We start from the raw sequence: 16,018 nt of genomic DNA on the forward strand, positions 1-16,018 counted from the left end.
CTTGAGTGTGGCTCTTCCACAAAATATCGACTTCTGCGCAAGGGCCACGAAGTTTCAATTGCACTGTACGTCGCGCCCGTACGTGGTATTTTGTGGAAGAGCCACACTCAAGGGGCCAAAGACCCGCATGTGGCTCGCGAGCCGCCGTTTGCCGACCACTGGGGTAGGGGAATCCTAGGCACTGAGGGAAGAGGCTGCCCTGTCTCTGGGGCAGTTGCAAGGACTGCAGCAGAGGGAGCAAGAGAAAGCCACTGGGATGAATAGGAAGGACAGCATAGGAAGGACAGCGGGACCCGCTTGTGTGGGTCCCTGGGAACCACTGAGGACACTCTCTTCTTTCTGAATGTGATACAGAAGGTGAGTGTTCTGACAGCACCTGCAAGGGAATGTGTGATCGTATGAGAAAGCCACTCCGAGATTCATCACGTTTGGGAAAACATCACTCACTGATATTACTTACATTTTAAATTATTATCTTCAGTTGATCATTGATAATATTGACAATAGTCTTTTAGAAAGTTACTTTAGAAACAATTATTTATATATTTATTTATGCTCTACCTCATTCTAAACATTAAATTTAAGCCGATAAGTTGAGCCACATGTCACACAGGTGCGTTACTTACCTGGTAGGATCTTTCGTCTCAGAGAGGATCTCAAGAAGTTCATCATTAGACAAGAAAAAGAACCTGGGGAAGAAGAGGCGCTTCTTTTCTAGATACTCGTTGAGTCCCTTGAGGATGAGTTCCAAAAGTTCATTAGACTTTTTCAGCCTCTCCAACATTCTATCAATAGTCACCACAGACAGAACATGTTTATCCTAAAGGGAAAGGGAAAAACTCTCAACTCAACAATACTATTACTCACTTTATGTTCATATTATATTGGAGATAACATGTCTTTAATCAAACAAAGTTTATGCAAAATTTAAAGTAAATATTTATTTTTAAAAATTAGTCTTCTCTCTTTTAATTATGTAAAAGTCATGTTGACTTGATCCTCAGTGATGCTCACAATTTCTCATTCTAAATTGTGAGAGACAGAAAATGAGCAAGAGGGGGTGAGGGGGGGGAGAGGGAGAAGGAGAGGGAGAGGGAAAGGAGGAACAGTGAACTCACAAGAAGGATGGGGAAATAAAATAGTATGAGATATGTTTGATATGTTTGTCTTTTATTCTTTGAGGTAAAGTACTCTAAAAAGATATCATCATTATAATTAATATTTTGAATTATACGATTAAAATATACGATTGTCCAACCGTCTGATAGCTATGACACACACTGACCACCAGGGGTCAGACACTCAACACAGGAGCAGAAACCATAGGTATGGAAACATGGATAAGGCTGATGAATCTCAGAGGGAAGCGGGGAGGTGGGAGGGTGGGAAGAGATTAACCAAAGATCTTCTATGCATACCAGAGGCCCGGTGCATGGATTCATGCACCAGTGGGGTCCCTCGGCCTGGCCTGTGGGGATTGGGCCAAATCCGCCTCTCTGACATCCCCCCGAGGGGTCCGGATTGCGAGAGGGCTCAGGCTGAGGGACCCCAGAGTGTCTACAGTATGCTTTTGTTAATATATTTTGAATGTGGCTGAAAAGGAAAGATATATATTTTTTTTGTTTTTGAATTATAACAATGCAACTTATAAATATAGTAATTTAATAAAAAATGAAAGAATTATCATTAATACCTGTTTTCTCAATAAAAGAGATTCAGATGAAATATGAAACATATGATTGGCTTAACTTATCTTTAAAGAGATACAATTTTAAAAGGCATTTTTTATATTTTCTAACAGTTTCAAATACGCATTTTTAAAAGCACACAAAAATTAATATTTTGAATATTATTATCTATGTATATAAAAGCCTAAGCAACCATCCAACCATCTGATAGTGATTTAATTATCACTTAAATGTGCAGTTCACTCCATGCAGGATTGAATGTACTCTTGTACACGTAAATCCCCAAACAAAACGCTGTTCTTAGAGAGCCACCTTCTGGAGAAGCACGCCTTTCTTTGTTGGAGGGGGAAACGGCTGAACGGTTACTAATAAATGTGAAAAAAAAATCCCTTTCACAAATTCACAGTATTTGTTTTATTCTCGGCCAAAGAATGTATTGCAATGTTGCTATTTCGAACCTGAGATTTGAAAGCTAAAAGTTATTTAAAACGACAGTTCATATTTCTCCTCCTCGCCCCTATAGTTACAAAAGAAATACCTCTGGGAACACTTAGCTTGCAGGTAAGGTTTTCAGATTGAATTCCTCAGGTGCAAGCTATTGAACCAGATTAATTCAATGACTCTGAGCCAAATAGGCTAGTTCTAAGTGAACACAGGCAGTAACCTATGCGTCCGGGCATCTGGACCTACACACATGAAAGTCATCACCCCGTGACTGGAAACTAAGCCACCTTCGCTCCCTTCCCGTGAGCAGGTAAGCAATCAACACTGCATCCGAGCAGGAAAGCACAGACCTGGCTCCCAACCCGCACTCCTCCTTACAGCCTGAGCCGCCTGGGGTCCTCTGCTTGACCCGGGCCTCTGTTTTCTCATCTTTAAAATGGGGATAAGAACTCTCGCTAAAAGCTGTCATGAGGACCAAGTTAGATACAATGTTCGAAGCACCCATTATGGTGCCTCAAATACACGTACACTTGAAACTACTCTGCTTATTTCCCTTCCGTAACCGTGTCTTAAAGGGAAAGAGGGAGACGGACAGATACTAATCTGGGGCGGAGGGGGGGGGGGGTAGAATGAGGAACCTACATCCTTCAATCCGTTATCGTAGAGTTAAAATAAACATTTTATAATCTGCCGTCCTTCGGGTAAAATATTGGTCATAGTCAAAGAAAACTGCCTTCTAAGTCCCTTCGAGCATTGCCCTGACACCTGGCTGAGAGCCTGCGGGGTGCTCAGTGAAGGAGGCCGAGGCGGCCCCTGGAAACGCAGAGGAACCTCAGAAACACCCCTCCCTCCACGCGGCACCGGCTGGTGTTAAGGGCTGTGCTCTCGGGACAGAACCCTAAGATGCCACAGCAGGAAGCTACTAGAAGATTGAAACCACCCATGGCTCCTGACACTTCAATGACTTTCTGTCCCCTGGAGGGAAGGAAAGGAACTATTAACTGTCCTTGTCTGGGTTAAAGGGAAAATTCTATAAATGCTGTGTCTTCTTTTCCTTCACAAGTTATCCCCACTCTCATCAGCGCCCATGGCAACCCATGGTTGGCTGGCATTTCTCATCAAATGCCTGCGGTCGGGCCTGGAACTTTAATTCGGGACAGGGAGAGAGCGTTCTACGGTCTTCCGCAGTGGCTGCACCCGTCTGCCTTCCCACCCGCAGTGCAGGAGGGTTCCTTTTCCTCCACATCCAGAAGCGTCCTTCTTGTCTTCTTCACTCCCGAGTTCCTGGACCCAGGCAGTCTGCCTATGGAAGAGGCCAAACGCTTGGATCTAGTTGGGAACATATGCTGTGCATCCCCTAGAGCTGCACCCTGAACTCCCCAACTCCCGCTCCCGGGGGGACAGCGCGGAGTCCTCAGCAGGTGACATTCACTTTTTATCAGGTCAGCGCTCCCATCGGGCCTGGAACCTCATGGGGGTCAGTCCACGGCCTCATTTCCCTGGTGATGGCGGTTCCTTCGCAGAAGCGATGTTGTGTGGAAGGTGTGACGGCGAGTCACTCGGTGAGTCAATGAATGACAGCGCTGGCAGGAGCCGGGGCTCAGGCAGGAAGAATCCATCTGGAGCAGAGAAGTCACGTCCCCCTCTGGTTGGACGGGTCTGATGCATTTGGCTCCTCCCACCTGGCTGCCTGGCCCTTCGGGTGCGGCGCTGCACCAGGAGCCTTTATGTTAGCTCTGCTGTTTTCAGTGTTACCGGTTTCTATGGAATTCCCTCCTTAACTTTCAGCGAAAGTTCTGCTGCACGTGATCTGTGTTAACTAATTGACTGCATTTTGTTTGTATAGGTTGGGCTCTTTGGACTTGTTTATATTTGCAACTCTCCTTTTTTTATTTTAGGTCCTTACAGGGAGTCTGCTGATTGAGTGGTTGGATGCTGAGATGTCTCCACCACAGCTCGCCAGTGCGGGGGTAGCCCACGACAGAGGAACAGGCTAGTCGGGGCGGCAAGCGCTGAGCACAAGGCCTTCCTAGCAGAGCACACGGTAAGAACCGCAACTAGACCCAAATGTCGTCACATAATGACAATTTCAACTTGGAGCTCAAGAAGTAATCAGGACAAAATACGCATTTTGCTTTTGATATTTCTTGCTCCTGCAAGTCTAAAAGACAGCGGCTTATTTGGATTGCTTTAAAAACAAAACTCATGTCATTTCAACCAAATAATCACATTCTCAGAGATTTTTACCCACTTGCAGGATCGTTTTCATTATATCTCTCCACGTTTTATCCACAGTTGTAAACCGCCGGCCTTCCTCGGGCATCTGGGACATAATGTCAGGAGAGCTGAAGATGGGCTCCAGGTACAGCCACGTGGCCTGGACCTTGAGCCACTCGTCCAGAATCTCCTGCAGCAGCAGCAGCTTGCCTTCCCATTCTCTGAGGAGCAAAACACAGCGGCTCTGATCAATAGCACACCGAGCAAGGCTGACGATGACCAATCAAAACCACGACTAGACTGTCAATCTTTATGCAAAGTTGTTACTGCAGTTGCCATGTGTTTGTCTTCACTCAAAGATAAATCACTAGATTTGTTCTACAAAGTCTGCTGTACAGTCATAGCATCAACTTCTATTTGTATGTAGATATGCATGTGAACATATACCTATCTACAGATGGGCTCGTTTCCGTATATGTTGTAACAATGAACCTCTCTGCACCCCGATTCCATGGCGAGAGGGTGCGCACGGAGGAAGGGGGTTTGGCGATAGCACTGGTGTTCTTGAGGAAGGACATTTTGAACTTCTTAGGGAAGGTAGCTATGGCCAAGATTCATTTCCTTTAACATTCTTCTTTAAAAAAAAATTGGGGCCCATCAAGGCTTTATTTGCAGAATAAAATATTTCAATTCATAAGATGTAATTGGCATTTAAAAAATCTACATAAATATACTAGTGTGGCATTCATGGGAAGGATGCACTTCAGAACTCACATAGGTTATCAGTTCATTCCTAAATATGAGGAACAAAAATAATAACTTGATTTCTTCAAGAATCAATATAATTACACCATAATCTAATAATTTTACAAGCACAGTTCTAAGGTCTCAGTATGTCTTTGCTCTATCCTCACATCCTCACATACATGCCAATGAAGAGACTAAGTAACATAGCGGTAAGTGCCATGTTCAAGTTCACCCAAGTAATAAGCTATAGAGGCAGATTTGAACACGGACTGCTATAACCACTATGCTATAAGAGCTAGACCCACTATGCTATAAGAGCTAGACCCACTATGCTATAAGAGCTAGACCCACTATTCTAAAAGAGCTAACAGAACCATAAAGAAGAATGATTAATTCACAGCAACAGAACTCAGAGATGGGATAGCTTTATGTGTACATTAACACACCAGTTATATGTGAAGGTCTGTCATTTTAGATTGTTAAAGCCAGGAAATATAAGAAGCAGGGCAGGAGACAGAGATGAGCAGGAGCAGGCCCAAGTTTAGGGTAAGATAAAGTAGTTAGCTTTCCTTGTCAACCACATTCATATTGAAGAAGGGAGACGGATTTGGATTTACTCTCTTTTTAAGGTAAAATGTAAACTTTTAATACAAATTATAAAGATTGACAGACGGGATAAGAGTTAACTTAATGGGCTGTGTCAAATGTCTAAAATACCAGACTAAAAATCAGACTTTCATTCTTTTGCACTTTTCTAGCATTCCTTCGTGCTTAGGGGTGGAAATGACAATGGACTTTTAGGGATTATCCACACTAAACTATTTAGTATATTTAGAAAACGATATTACTTTCAGTTTTATAGTCTATGGTCTCTATAGACACAAAATTATTTTTGAGAGTCAAATATGTCAGATCAGATTGTAGGCAAGAAAAAGGAATATGTAGAGGCTGATTGCCCACTACCTTTGTTGTGAACATAGAAGACAGCAAAGAGACCAGTGCTCGCCCCAAAGCGACGAACGGTATCATTCCTAACAATGAACTATTTAGAACACTAAGTATGAGATGCAGAATCAATTTCAAAAAAGAACTCTACGTTATATACGAGTGATGATTTGGGTAACAAAACAAGTGTGGATTTTGGGTGACAGTATCAACATTGTCATGTAAATGTCACTTACCTGATTTGTTTTTCATAGGGCTTGATGAAAGGAGACCCTCGCATTGTCTGTGTCTTAATGATGTGGTCATCCAACAACATCTGAATTTCGTCAACTGATGACAAAATGGATGTCCCAGATTCTCTATAAGAGAGAACGACAAATTCCATTGAGTCCCACTCTTTAATCATCTTCTCCAAGGTCTTCTCGAGAGTATACTCCTTGCTGGCTGCTTCGCTGATGCCTTCAAATCTGTCTAAATACTGCTCCAGGTTCATGTCCAGGAAAGGGGAGACGGTGGACTCGTCGGCGGGCTGCAGGGGAAAACCCACAATGTTGGACATGGCCTCCCAGTGCCTGGGGCGCAGCCCAGGGTTGCAGATCACTTGAATGAGAGGGATGTGCTGCTTGAAATCTTCCACCTTGGCTTTGACTTTCTTCGTCATCGCCAGGGCATTGGGAGAGTCGTTGAAGGTCTTCTCCAGCTTGTAGAGTCCTCGCCAGTAGTTGCCAACGTCGACTTCTACTTGGTCTGGATCCACCTTGTGATATGGCCCTTCTGTCCACGCTCTATATTTATTGCTAAATTCGACAGCGGTTTCATAGAGACGAAGGTAGGGGTTCAGACTGTCTTGGATTTTTTTGCGTTGAGGATACAGCGATGGTGACCAACCAAAGGCCTCCTCTTCGGCATTAAACTGCTCGATCTGGAAGAATGGGCACTAAATGTATTATTCTGAAAGCGAATGATATTCAAAATTGAGTTTCAAAAAATATCAAGTGTGATCCAAAAACCCCTCATTGAGCCCTAAGGTTACACTTACATTCGGTCTAATCTAGAAAAGCTGTTTGATTGCCATCTCCAGAGGGCAATGACTAGTTAGGTTCTTAATGCAGCAAAATAAATTTCATATATAAAGAAGACTTTGCCCATCAGATATACTGAGGACATAGCTTCATTCTTTAATTAACAAGAATCTAAGTACTTTAACATATACAGCAATGTGTTGGGTACTGTGGAAAAATTTTAAGTATTATATTGCAAAGTTCCAACTCCAAGGAGTTAGTAATCCAGCTGAGGAGACAGGCCATCAGTACGCAAAAGTTAAATAGCAATTATTCAATAATAGTGTAAACACTAGAAGAGGTGTCTTAGATCTGTAGCTGTTTAATATAAAAGGAACAGTGTGTACAGAACAATGCTATCACTCAGAGACGAAAGAGCATGCTGGGATAGTTCCGTCTTGGTGCTGCCATAGAGAAGACACACCTGGAACTGGGTCTTAAAAATAAGAAGGATAAGAAGAGGCAAAAAAAAAAAACACCCCAAAAACACAAAAAAACAAAAAACAAAAAAACACACTGATTTCTTCTTAGTGTAGCTGTGAAATATGTGAGTATTTGAGTGGTTGGAGGAGAAATCTATAGAATGAAAGCGTGGGCTCAATATATAAATTATGCAGGTTACTTAAAATTTCAGTGGCGTCAGTTATAAAAAATCTACAAAGCTTATTTCTCTTTTCTCAACATGTGTTTACATATTTGTGATGATTATACACTAATTACTTGATCTGATACGATACTGAAATCTTTCAATGTAAGAAAAATGGTAGAGCATCATAATATGGTCTGTTTTCATATTTCCCTATTTCATATTTCACATATTTCATATTTAATAAAATACTTTAAAAAAACAATTAACAATGTCAAACACCTTACATGGCAAAGAATCTAGCTTTTCCCCTCCCAGCTTCTCCTAATGAGAAGCCCACTTTCTGAAACGGCGACATTGGGAGCCAAGTAGCCGGATGCGAAAATCACGAACTTAAAAACACAGTGCCCTAACCGGTTTGGCTCAGTGGATAGGGCGTCGGCCTGCAGACTCAAGGGTCCCAGGTTCGATTCCGGTCAAGGGCATGTACCTTGGTTGCGGGCACATACCCAGTAGGGACTGTGCAGGAGGCAGCTGATTGATGTTTCTCTCTCATCAATGTTTCTAACTCTCTATCCCTCTCCCTTCCTCTCTGTGAAAAATCAATAAAATATATTTAAAAAAACACACACAGTGAAGAGGAGAGAACTCAACAGCAACCAGGTGCCGTCACATGACGCACATGTTTAAATGGCACAGAATGGCAGCTGAGAAGCTGACGGAGATATAACACATTCTTTCAAACAAAAAATGGAGGCCATCGAAATGTCATCGCGGCCCATCGAAAGCAGCAACGCCACGTCCCGAAGGCATGTCGTTACACCTGTCTGTGCCACCTATGTTCTTCTCTGATCAAATGTAGTGAAACCTGTTCCATTTGAATCTATTCCTTAAAGGTGAATGCATAATGCAAACCCGATCCTCTTCCTCTTGAACTAATTCACCCTCCTAAGCATTGTTCACGGCACCTTGTCCGCTGCGAGGTCCAGCTTCCCGTTCAGTGTCTGGGCCTTTTTCAGGTACCGCTGCACGTCCTGCAGGTCACCCAGGGAGTAAAACTCTTCCGACTGCTTCGAGTAGCTCTCCAGCTCCTCCACAAACCGCTGGCACCGCAGCTGGCAGGAAGAGAACAGCATCGCCTGTTACCCGTCTGAAAGTTAGAGCCCCGAGGCCTCGAGAGAGACTTTACAAGCTTGTAAGCCAAGGCCTGCCAGAATTATTACTCATATGTTTTGATATTGGCAAAATATAAAGAAAAGGACCATCTGGGAGATGCCTGGAATCTAAAATATACAGAAGTTTTCAGAGTGGGATTTAAAACGAACGATGAAGATTCCTGTGATTCACAAATTAGAGAAAGTTTACCCTCGTGCTATCCATGTGAGAAGTTCTAACTAACAAAATGATTAAGAATGTGTTAGACGATGGAATTCCTTAGTATGCTAAAGAATTTATGCTGATAATGATTTATAAGCCTTTGAAAATCCCATAGAATCGTCAAGTATGGGACTCAAAGAAAACTCCAATATTTTAAAGGCTGTAAAGATATCTGAGGCCCTATTACAAACAACTGGAAGAACTACAGTGGGGTCTTGACTTACCAGTGTCCCTACTAACGAGTTTTTTGAGATACCAGCTGTCTCTCAGCCGATTTTTTGCATTGAGTTGATAGAGTAATTTGAGTTAACGAGCTCCTTAACGAGCTCGGTCTCAGAATGAATTAAACTCGTAAGTCAAGGCACCACTGTATTTAATTGTGTTCTGACATTCAAATATCTTTTTAACTAGCAATGCTAAAACAAAGGATTGTGGGGTTATTTTTCTTGTCCGAGGGCAGTGGTTCTCAACCTTGGCTGCACATTAGAATCACCTGGGAATCTTGTTAAAATCCTGATTTCTGGGCCTCATCCTCCGGAAATTCTGTTTCTTTGTTATGGGGTGGGGCCACAACATTAGTAACAAAGAAACAGAATTTCCGGAGGATGAGACTGAGGCCCAGCAATCAGGATTTTAACAAGATTCCCAGGTGATTCTAATGTGCAGCCAAGGGTGAGAACCACTCGCCTGTAAGGTAAGTAAAAGCCCCACACGATCGGGCTCCAATATACAACAGGTGTGTTGTTCTTCAATGAGAAAGGCTTATTATAAAATTTTCACTGGTAAGGCACTAAATAAATCCCGAAAAATAGTTCTTAATGAAATATTTAAAAGTCAAATCTAGGTTATGCAAAAATAGGTTTTCTATTTTATACATTTCTAGGTTGATGTCTGTCCTCTTTCCTTTAGTTTCCTGGCACAGGTATTGCTCTGGGCCCGAGAGGGAGGAACGGAGAGGCACAGTGCCACCCACACGGTGTAGAATAGGATCCTTTACAATAAAGTTGAGATCATTTGGAGCCACTTGGCGTTTTCTAAGATTTGATTATATGATAACTTAAGCATCTACTGCTTATTATCCATGATGTCGTCTACAAGTTTTTAAAAATTCTGCAATGGCCTAAATGTAAACCAGAAATATAGACTGCAGTTCAAAATGAAGTGTTTTTTGTTTGTTTGTTTCACTCAATGAATTATTCTCCAAACCACATGTTCCCCAATTAACTGCACTGGAGGTGTGGTGGGAAGACCTGAGGCTTGCTACCAGAGGACGCCCCTCCTGGACGCCAGTTAGGCTCACTCTGGGAACCTTCGCTTTCCATTTGTAAACACTAAGCCATTATTCAGACCGCAGCTTGGAGAGCTCAGGGCAGGCCCGCTGGCCAGTGGGAAACAACAGGGAAGGTCAAACCCAGCAGCCTGCCGCCAGGAGCTCGTGGTCTAGTGGGGAGATAGTCCCGAGAATGACAACACAGCGACCAGGTGAGCAGGCCGGGGGAGAGGTGCTAGCAGAGGTGCTAACGGGGCGGGGGAGCAGGGAGGCAGCACTGAGCTCTGACTCCCAGAGCGTCTCCGAAAGTCAGAAGAGTGAGCTAGACAGACAGACAGACAGACACGCAGTGTGCGGGCAGGAGGCGCTCCAGAGCGAGGGGGAGGGATGTGCAGGAGATGACAGACAGGCGTGGGAGAGCAGGGACCTAGGGTTGCTCAGGGTCACTGAAAAGTCAAGAACATGGAGTGGGAAGAGGTAGGAGATGAGGCTGGGCAGGTAGACAGGGGCAATTCCAAGCATCTTATATGTAGGACAAAAACGGTTAGAGTAAGTAAATGTTAAGAGCGAGGATTCTAGGTGGGCCCATGTGGCTCAGTGGTTGAGCATCGACCTATGAACCAGAAGATCACAGTTTGATTCCCCGTCAGGGCATTTGCCCAGGTTGTGAGCTCCACCACCAGTAGGGGGAGTGCAGGAGGCAGCCCATCAATGATTCTCTCTGAGCATGTCTCTGTCTGGCTCTCTCTCTCTCTCTCTCTCTCTCTCTCTCTGAAAGCAATAAAAATATATATTGGGGGAAAAAGTGATGATTTTAGGCTCAGTACTTAGGCAAGTTTGAGCAATTATCAGGTGTGCAGGCGCACTTCATCAGAGAGCTTTGACAATAAATGATAAAAATAAAAGAACTCAAAAGAGCATTCACTGTGGACTGTATGAGATAAATACTGTTTCTATGAAGGGTCATGGGTGGGCAATGTATTCGAATGTTTTCTCCCTTGAAAAAAAATCAAGAAATGACACCCCATCCCTCCAGTATGTGCGCTACCTTCGACTACGATGTACAGCCTGCGAGAGCTGAAATGGATGGCCCGTGGGATAGGTGAGGTACAAAGCTACCGAAGGTAAAACGTAAACGTGTCAAGACAACGGAAAACATTTAACATCTCCGTGGTGCCAACCTTGAGGCCATCTTGGTACTGTTCTGTTTTCTCCGCGATGATCCTCCTGTGCTCGTCGAAGATCTCCTCCATCCGCCCGTACCACTGGAAGACGTTGTTGTTGAGCCTGATGTCTGCCGGGGAGAAGGTGGCGCACTCGATGAGGAAGGCGAGGCAGTTTTTAGAATCCACCAATCTGCGTCCCAGCTCAATCATGTCAACCGTCTCCACTTTCTTAATATAAGCCTGCGGGAAACAAAGATTACAGACGGCGTTTTCATGAGCAGCTCCTGTCAAAAAACAGCCTGAAGGACACACGGCATAAATATATATACTAAAGACTTGTTAAAAGGACTGTAGACCTGGTTCAAGACTGGGGGCCACAGCACAGGACCGCTGCTAAACTGCAGGGGGCGGTAAAAATACAAACACATACGAAATTTCTTATTTCCCAGAAACCCATAGCATTCTTCTCTGGTTCTCCAAACACATAAGATGCAAACCATGGTGTCTTCACAGCTAACAAAACATCTACCTGACGATACAGTCCTTTTGTCATTGGGTCAATCAGCTTTCTGTAGTCAAAAAACTGGGTTTTTATTTCCCTTTCTGATAATAAATGACCAATTTCTATATTAAATAAATGGAGAAACTATTCTGCCTTTGCGGCAATAAACTTTTTTAAGGTACAGAAATCTTTCAAATGCCAGTTGAGGAATCCCATTTGCTAATTCTGTAAAAGGTTGCTATGAACAATAGACATTCACACAAAATAACACCAAATTCCTTAATATTCCCAGTCACGGTTAGGAGGGTAAATAAATGACACTCTTCATAGTCAGCATTTATTTTTCCAAGGGAATTTACAGTTATGAAACTCTCCAGCTATATTTATAATCACCCATAACCCAAGTATCACTTGATGTCTTATAACAACTAATACAAAATATGCAAATATTCTAAAAGAGAATATATATAGGCATGTGTGCATATTTCACTCCTCCCACACACACATAAATTCACACCCTAAGAACTTTAGTCTAATATAAATACTTTCAAAAAATAGAACTTTTTAATATAGAGGCTAATATGTAAGAGTTGGTTGTAATGATTTTAACAAACCTTTACATGAATAATTTAAAATCTGCATTGCCCTAGCTGGTTTGGCTCAGTGGATAGAGTGTCAGCCTATGGACTGAAGGGTCCTGGGTTTGATTCCAGTCAAGGGCACATGCCCGGATTGCGGGCTCGATCCCCAGTAGGGGGCATGCAGGAGGCAGCCGATCAATGATTCTTTTTCATCATTGATGTTTCTATCTCTCTCTCCTCTCCCTTCCTCTCTCAAATCAATAAATATACATATATGTAAAATATAAAATAAAATGTGCATTATCATTTGAACTCATTTTGAAATTTCTTGTCTATACACAGAATTGAATGATTTTTATGTGTTTTGCTTAAATATTTTTAAATCTAAAAATTAAAGGGATCTATTTTGCATCTTGGGACTGCTTTAAAAGAAAAAAAAAACAGATCCCATAAAAGCGTAATGTTGTGAGAATGAAAAAAGGAATAAAATGAAATGATGATTAACTAGTTGTTCCATATTATTTTATTCACCTTCAAGCATAGGAATAACATTAAAAAAAGGTAAAAGTGAGATAGCCACTATTTTCAGTACCATAAATCCTATGCTCAAAACATAATATATTTCAGCAAAGTATAACAGAAAATTTTAAAGGATTAAACTTTCGTTGATAAAAAATTAAAGGTAATCAGTTATCTCCGTTTGCCCAGATGGTCCTGGTTTATGCCTTTAGTTATGAACGGAGTTCTCAATAACATCCTGGGAGATGATGCTGAAAAGCCTCACCACGCCCCTTTTCCCAGGACCTACGCCCGCTGTATCCTCTCCCTCTGACTCTGGGCCCTTGCTTTGGTCGATGGGCGGTTAGCTAATGTGACCCAAGGAGAAACTTGAGAAGCACTGGTGAAGCTGAGCTGGCTCTTGTGCCTCTGCCGGGTCATGAGCGCCCAGGCGAGCCTGCTGGGGGCTGGAGAGAGGAGCTGAGAACCCTGGCTCCGCTGTGTGAGCGGCCAACTGAGACCAGAACCGCCCAGCAGCGCTGGCCTGCGTAGCCACACTGCAGACTCCTCAGTGACGCTACAGAATGGTTCAAGCCTCTGTTATAACTTCTGGAGGGATTTGTTATTGTGTTATCATGTCAATAATTGTAAGAGCTGAGAAAAAAAGAGAAAAACATTATTTGATACACAGACAACTGTAAAGACTTTACAGGCGGTACCTTCATTTCCATCAGTTCCGCTGTGTTCGGAGGGGTGCTGAGAGCTTTTTCAGCGATCTTCTCAAATTCATCACATAACCTGAGACAGCCGACGAAAGCCAGAATTACCTTCCTTCCTAAATACGTTACTATATCCTACATAAATGCTCCATTACATGAAAAATAAGATGATCCTATCTATATGGTATCGAATGAATTTAAAGCAAATTTGTGTTCGCTTATTCGATACACATTTACTGTTCATCTATTATATTCCCGACGACAGTGTAAGTGACACAGAAGTGAGTAAAAGGTAATAATGGCCCCCAAGAAGTTCACACTCCACCTGGGAGACAGAACCATAAGCGATCGCTTCTGACCGAGCGTTTCAGGGGCCTGGCGGAGACCTAGCTGCGCTGGCATGAGATAAAGTGGCACAAAGGAAGGGCGTGAGCAGCTTCCCTGGGAGGGAGTGCTTACCTTGGGCCCGCGAGCCCAGAAACCCCTGGTAAGATGCAAATATTCCCTGCTGATCTGGGTTGTGGCCAATATCAATAATGAAGTTACTGTGAGGCTAAAAGCAAACAAACAAACAAAATGTGTGCCGGGCCCTAAGGAAGTCCAGATAAAATGTATAGAAATTTCTTCAAGAAGATTGGCCGTGAGGTGGAGGAGAGGAGAGTAGCGTGGGGATGACTCATGGTGAGTTGAAGTAGGGTTGGGGCAGGGCTTTGAACTTGTCTGTAAATTTCGGGGGTGGAATCACAGTGAGAGAGAGAGAGGACTGGGGAGCCGGCCCCGGAGGGTGGAAACAAGGGGGTGAGGTCACAGGCAGAGAGACCTCTGGGTGGTTAACAGACTCGCCCTCTGAGCTCGAGGGGAGACGGGTCTGAGCGGGTTCACAGAGAGGTTCCTGTAATAGCCCCATGTGTCCTCTAGGGGCCTGGCGGAGACCTAGCTGCGCTGGCATGAGATAAAGTGGCACAAAGGAAGGGCGTGAGCAGCTTCCCTGGGAGGGAGTGCTTACCTTGGGCCTTCGAGCCCAGAAACCCCTGGTAAGATGCAAATACTCCCTACTGATCTGGGTTGTGGCCAATATCAATAATGAACTTACTGTGAGGCTAAAAGCAAGCAAACAAACAAAATGTGTGCCGGGTCCAGATAAAATGTATAGAAATTTCTTCAAGAAGATTGGCCGTGAGGTGGAGGAGAGGAGAGTAGCGTGGGGATGACTCATGGTGAGTTGAAGAAGGGTTGGGGCAGGGCTTTGAACTTGTCTGTAAATTTCGGGGGTGGAATCACAGTGAGAGAGAGAGAGGACTGGGGAGCCGGCCCCGGAGGGTGGAAACAAGGGGGTGAGGTCACAGGCAGAGAGACCTCTGGGTGGTTAACAGACTCGCCCTCTGAGCTCGAGGGGAGACGGGTCTGAGCGGGTTCACAGAGAGGTTCCTGTAATAGCCCCATGTGTCCTCTGTGCATCCGACGAGTCTGGTGAGAGGGTCGTTAGGGGAAAAGCGGGGAAGTAGGAGGGGCTGGAGCTCAGAGGGCAGGTAAGAGGCAGGGAAAAGAGCTGTGAAGTTAAAAGAAATATTTTGCTCTGCGTGGAAAGCTGCCCGTAAAAGGCATTTTCACTATCCTCCCGGCACTTTTAGAGGAAAGGTGCTTTGCCGAATATATGATTCGGGTTCCTAGATAAGTGACCCAAAGCCAAGCCCTCTCTCTCCTGGTGCTCCCTCTTCAGTCCTCCCCCTCACCCCTCCTCCCTCCCGGTGTCTGGACTACACCATGCCATCTTCATGGCTCACTTCCTTCCACGTAGTCTTTTCTCTGCTTGGAATCCTCTCGCCCACACTGTGCACTGGCAGCCTCCTACTCCTTCAAAACGAATCCACAGGCCGTTTCCTCTGTGCAGCCTTCCCTGATCTGCCCCTCTCCCCCATCCTCTCCCCGGAGAGAAAGTTGTTTCCTTCTCTGTGCTGCTTCTGTGGCTCAGGGCAGGGCTTACTGCGGACGATTGTAATGTATGGGTCTGTATGTCTTTGTATGTCTGTTTCCCCCTCAACACTGTGACTTCCCTCAGCAGTTAGAGCTGTAGACCCAGGGCCCAGTGTTTTGCCCAACACACGGTGGGTAAATGGAGCTTCGGTCAGGCTTCCTTACAGCCTGGGAGAAATGTCCCTTTTAACAATTTCTTTTTCTAATACCATAACTATAACAATTCCGATTATTTGTGCACCC

General features: G+C 44.0%; 1 protein-coding gene across 1 annotated transcript in view; it reads right to left on the reverse strand.

Moving 5' to 3' along the window:
- DNAH7 (dynein, axonemal, heavy chain 7) overlaps nucleotides 1-16,018 on the reverse strand; it is a 151,931-nt gene that overhangs the window by 112,459 nt on the left and 23,454 nt on the right. Inside the window, exons 14-19 of the mRNA XM_014541221.1 lie at nucleotides 13,802-13,880; nucleotides 11,517-11,741; nucleotides 8,657-8,803; nucleotides 6,278-6,963; nucleotides 4,384-4,570; nucleotides 627-820 (exon numbers count right to left, since the gene is read on the reverse strand). Of these exons, the coding sequence (XP_014396707.1) occupies nucleotides 627-820; nucleotides 4,384-4,570; nucleotides 6,278-6,963; nucleotides 8,657-8,803; nucleotides 11,517-11,741; nucleotides 13,802-13,880 (1,518 nt within the window). The remainder of the gene's footprint in view (nucleotides 1-626; nucleotides 821-4,383; nucleotides 4,571-6,277; nucleotides 6,964-8,656; nucleotides 8,804-11,516; nucleotides 11,742-13,801; nucleotides 13,881-16,018) is intronic.

The sequence above is a fragment of the Myotis brandtii genome, unplaced genomic scaffold (genome assembly GCF_000412655.1).
Source record: "Myotis brandtii unplaced genomic scaffold, ASM41265v1 scaffold1067, whole genome shotgun sequence".
In the NCBI taxonomy this organism is placed as follows: Eukaryota; Metazoa; Chordata; class Mammalia; order Chiroptera; family Vespertilionidae; genus Myotis; species Myotis brandtii.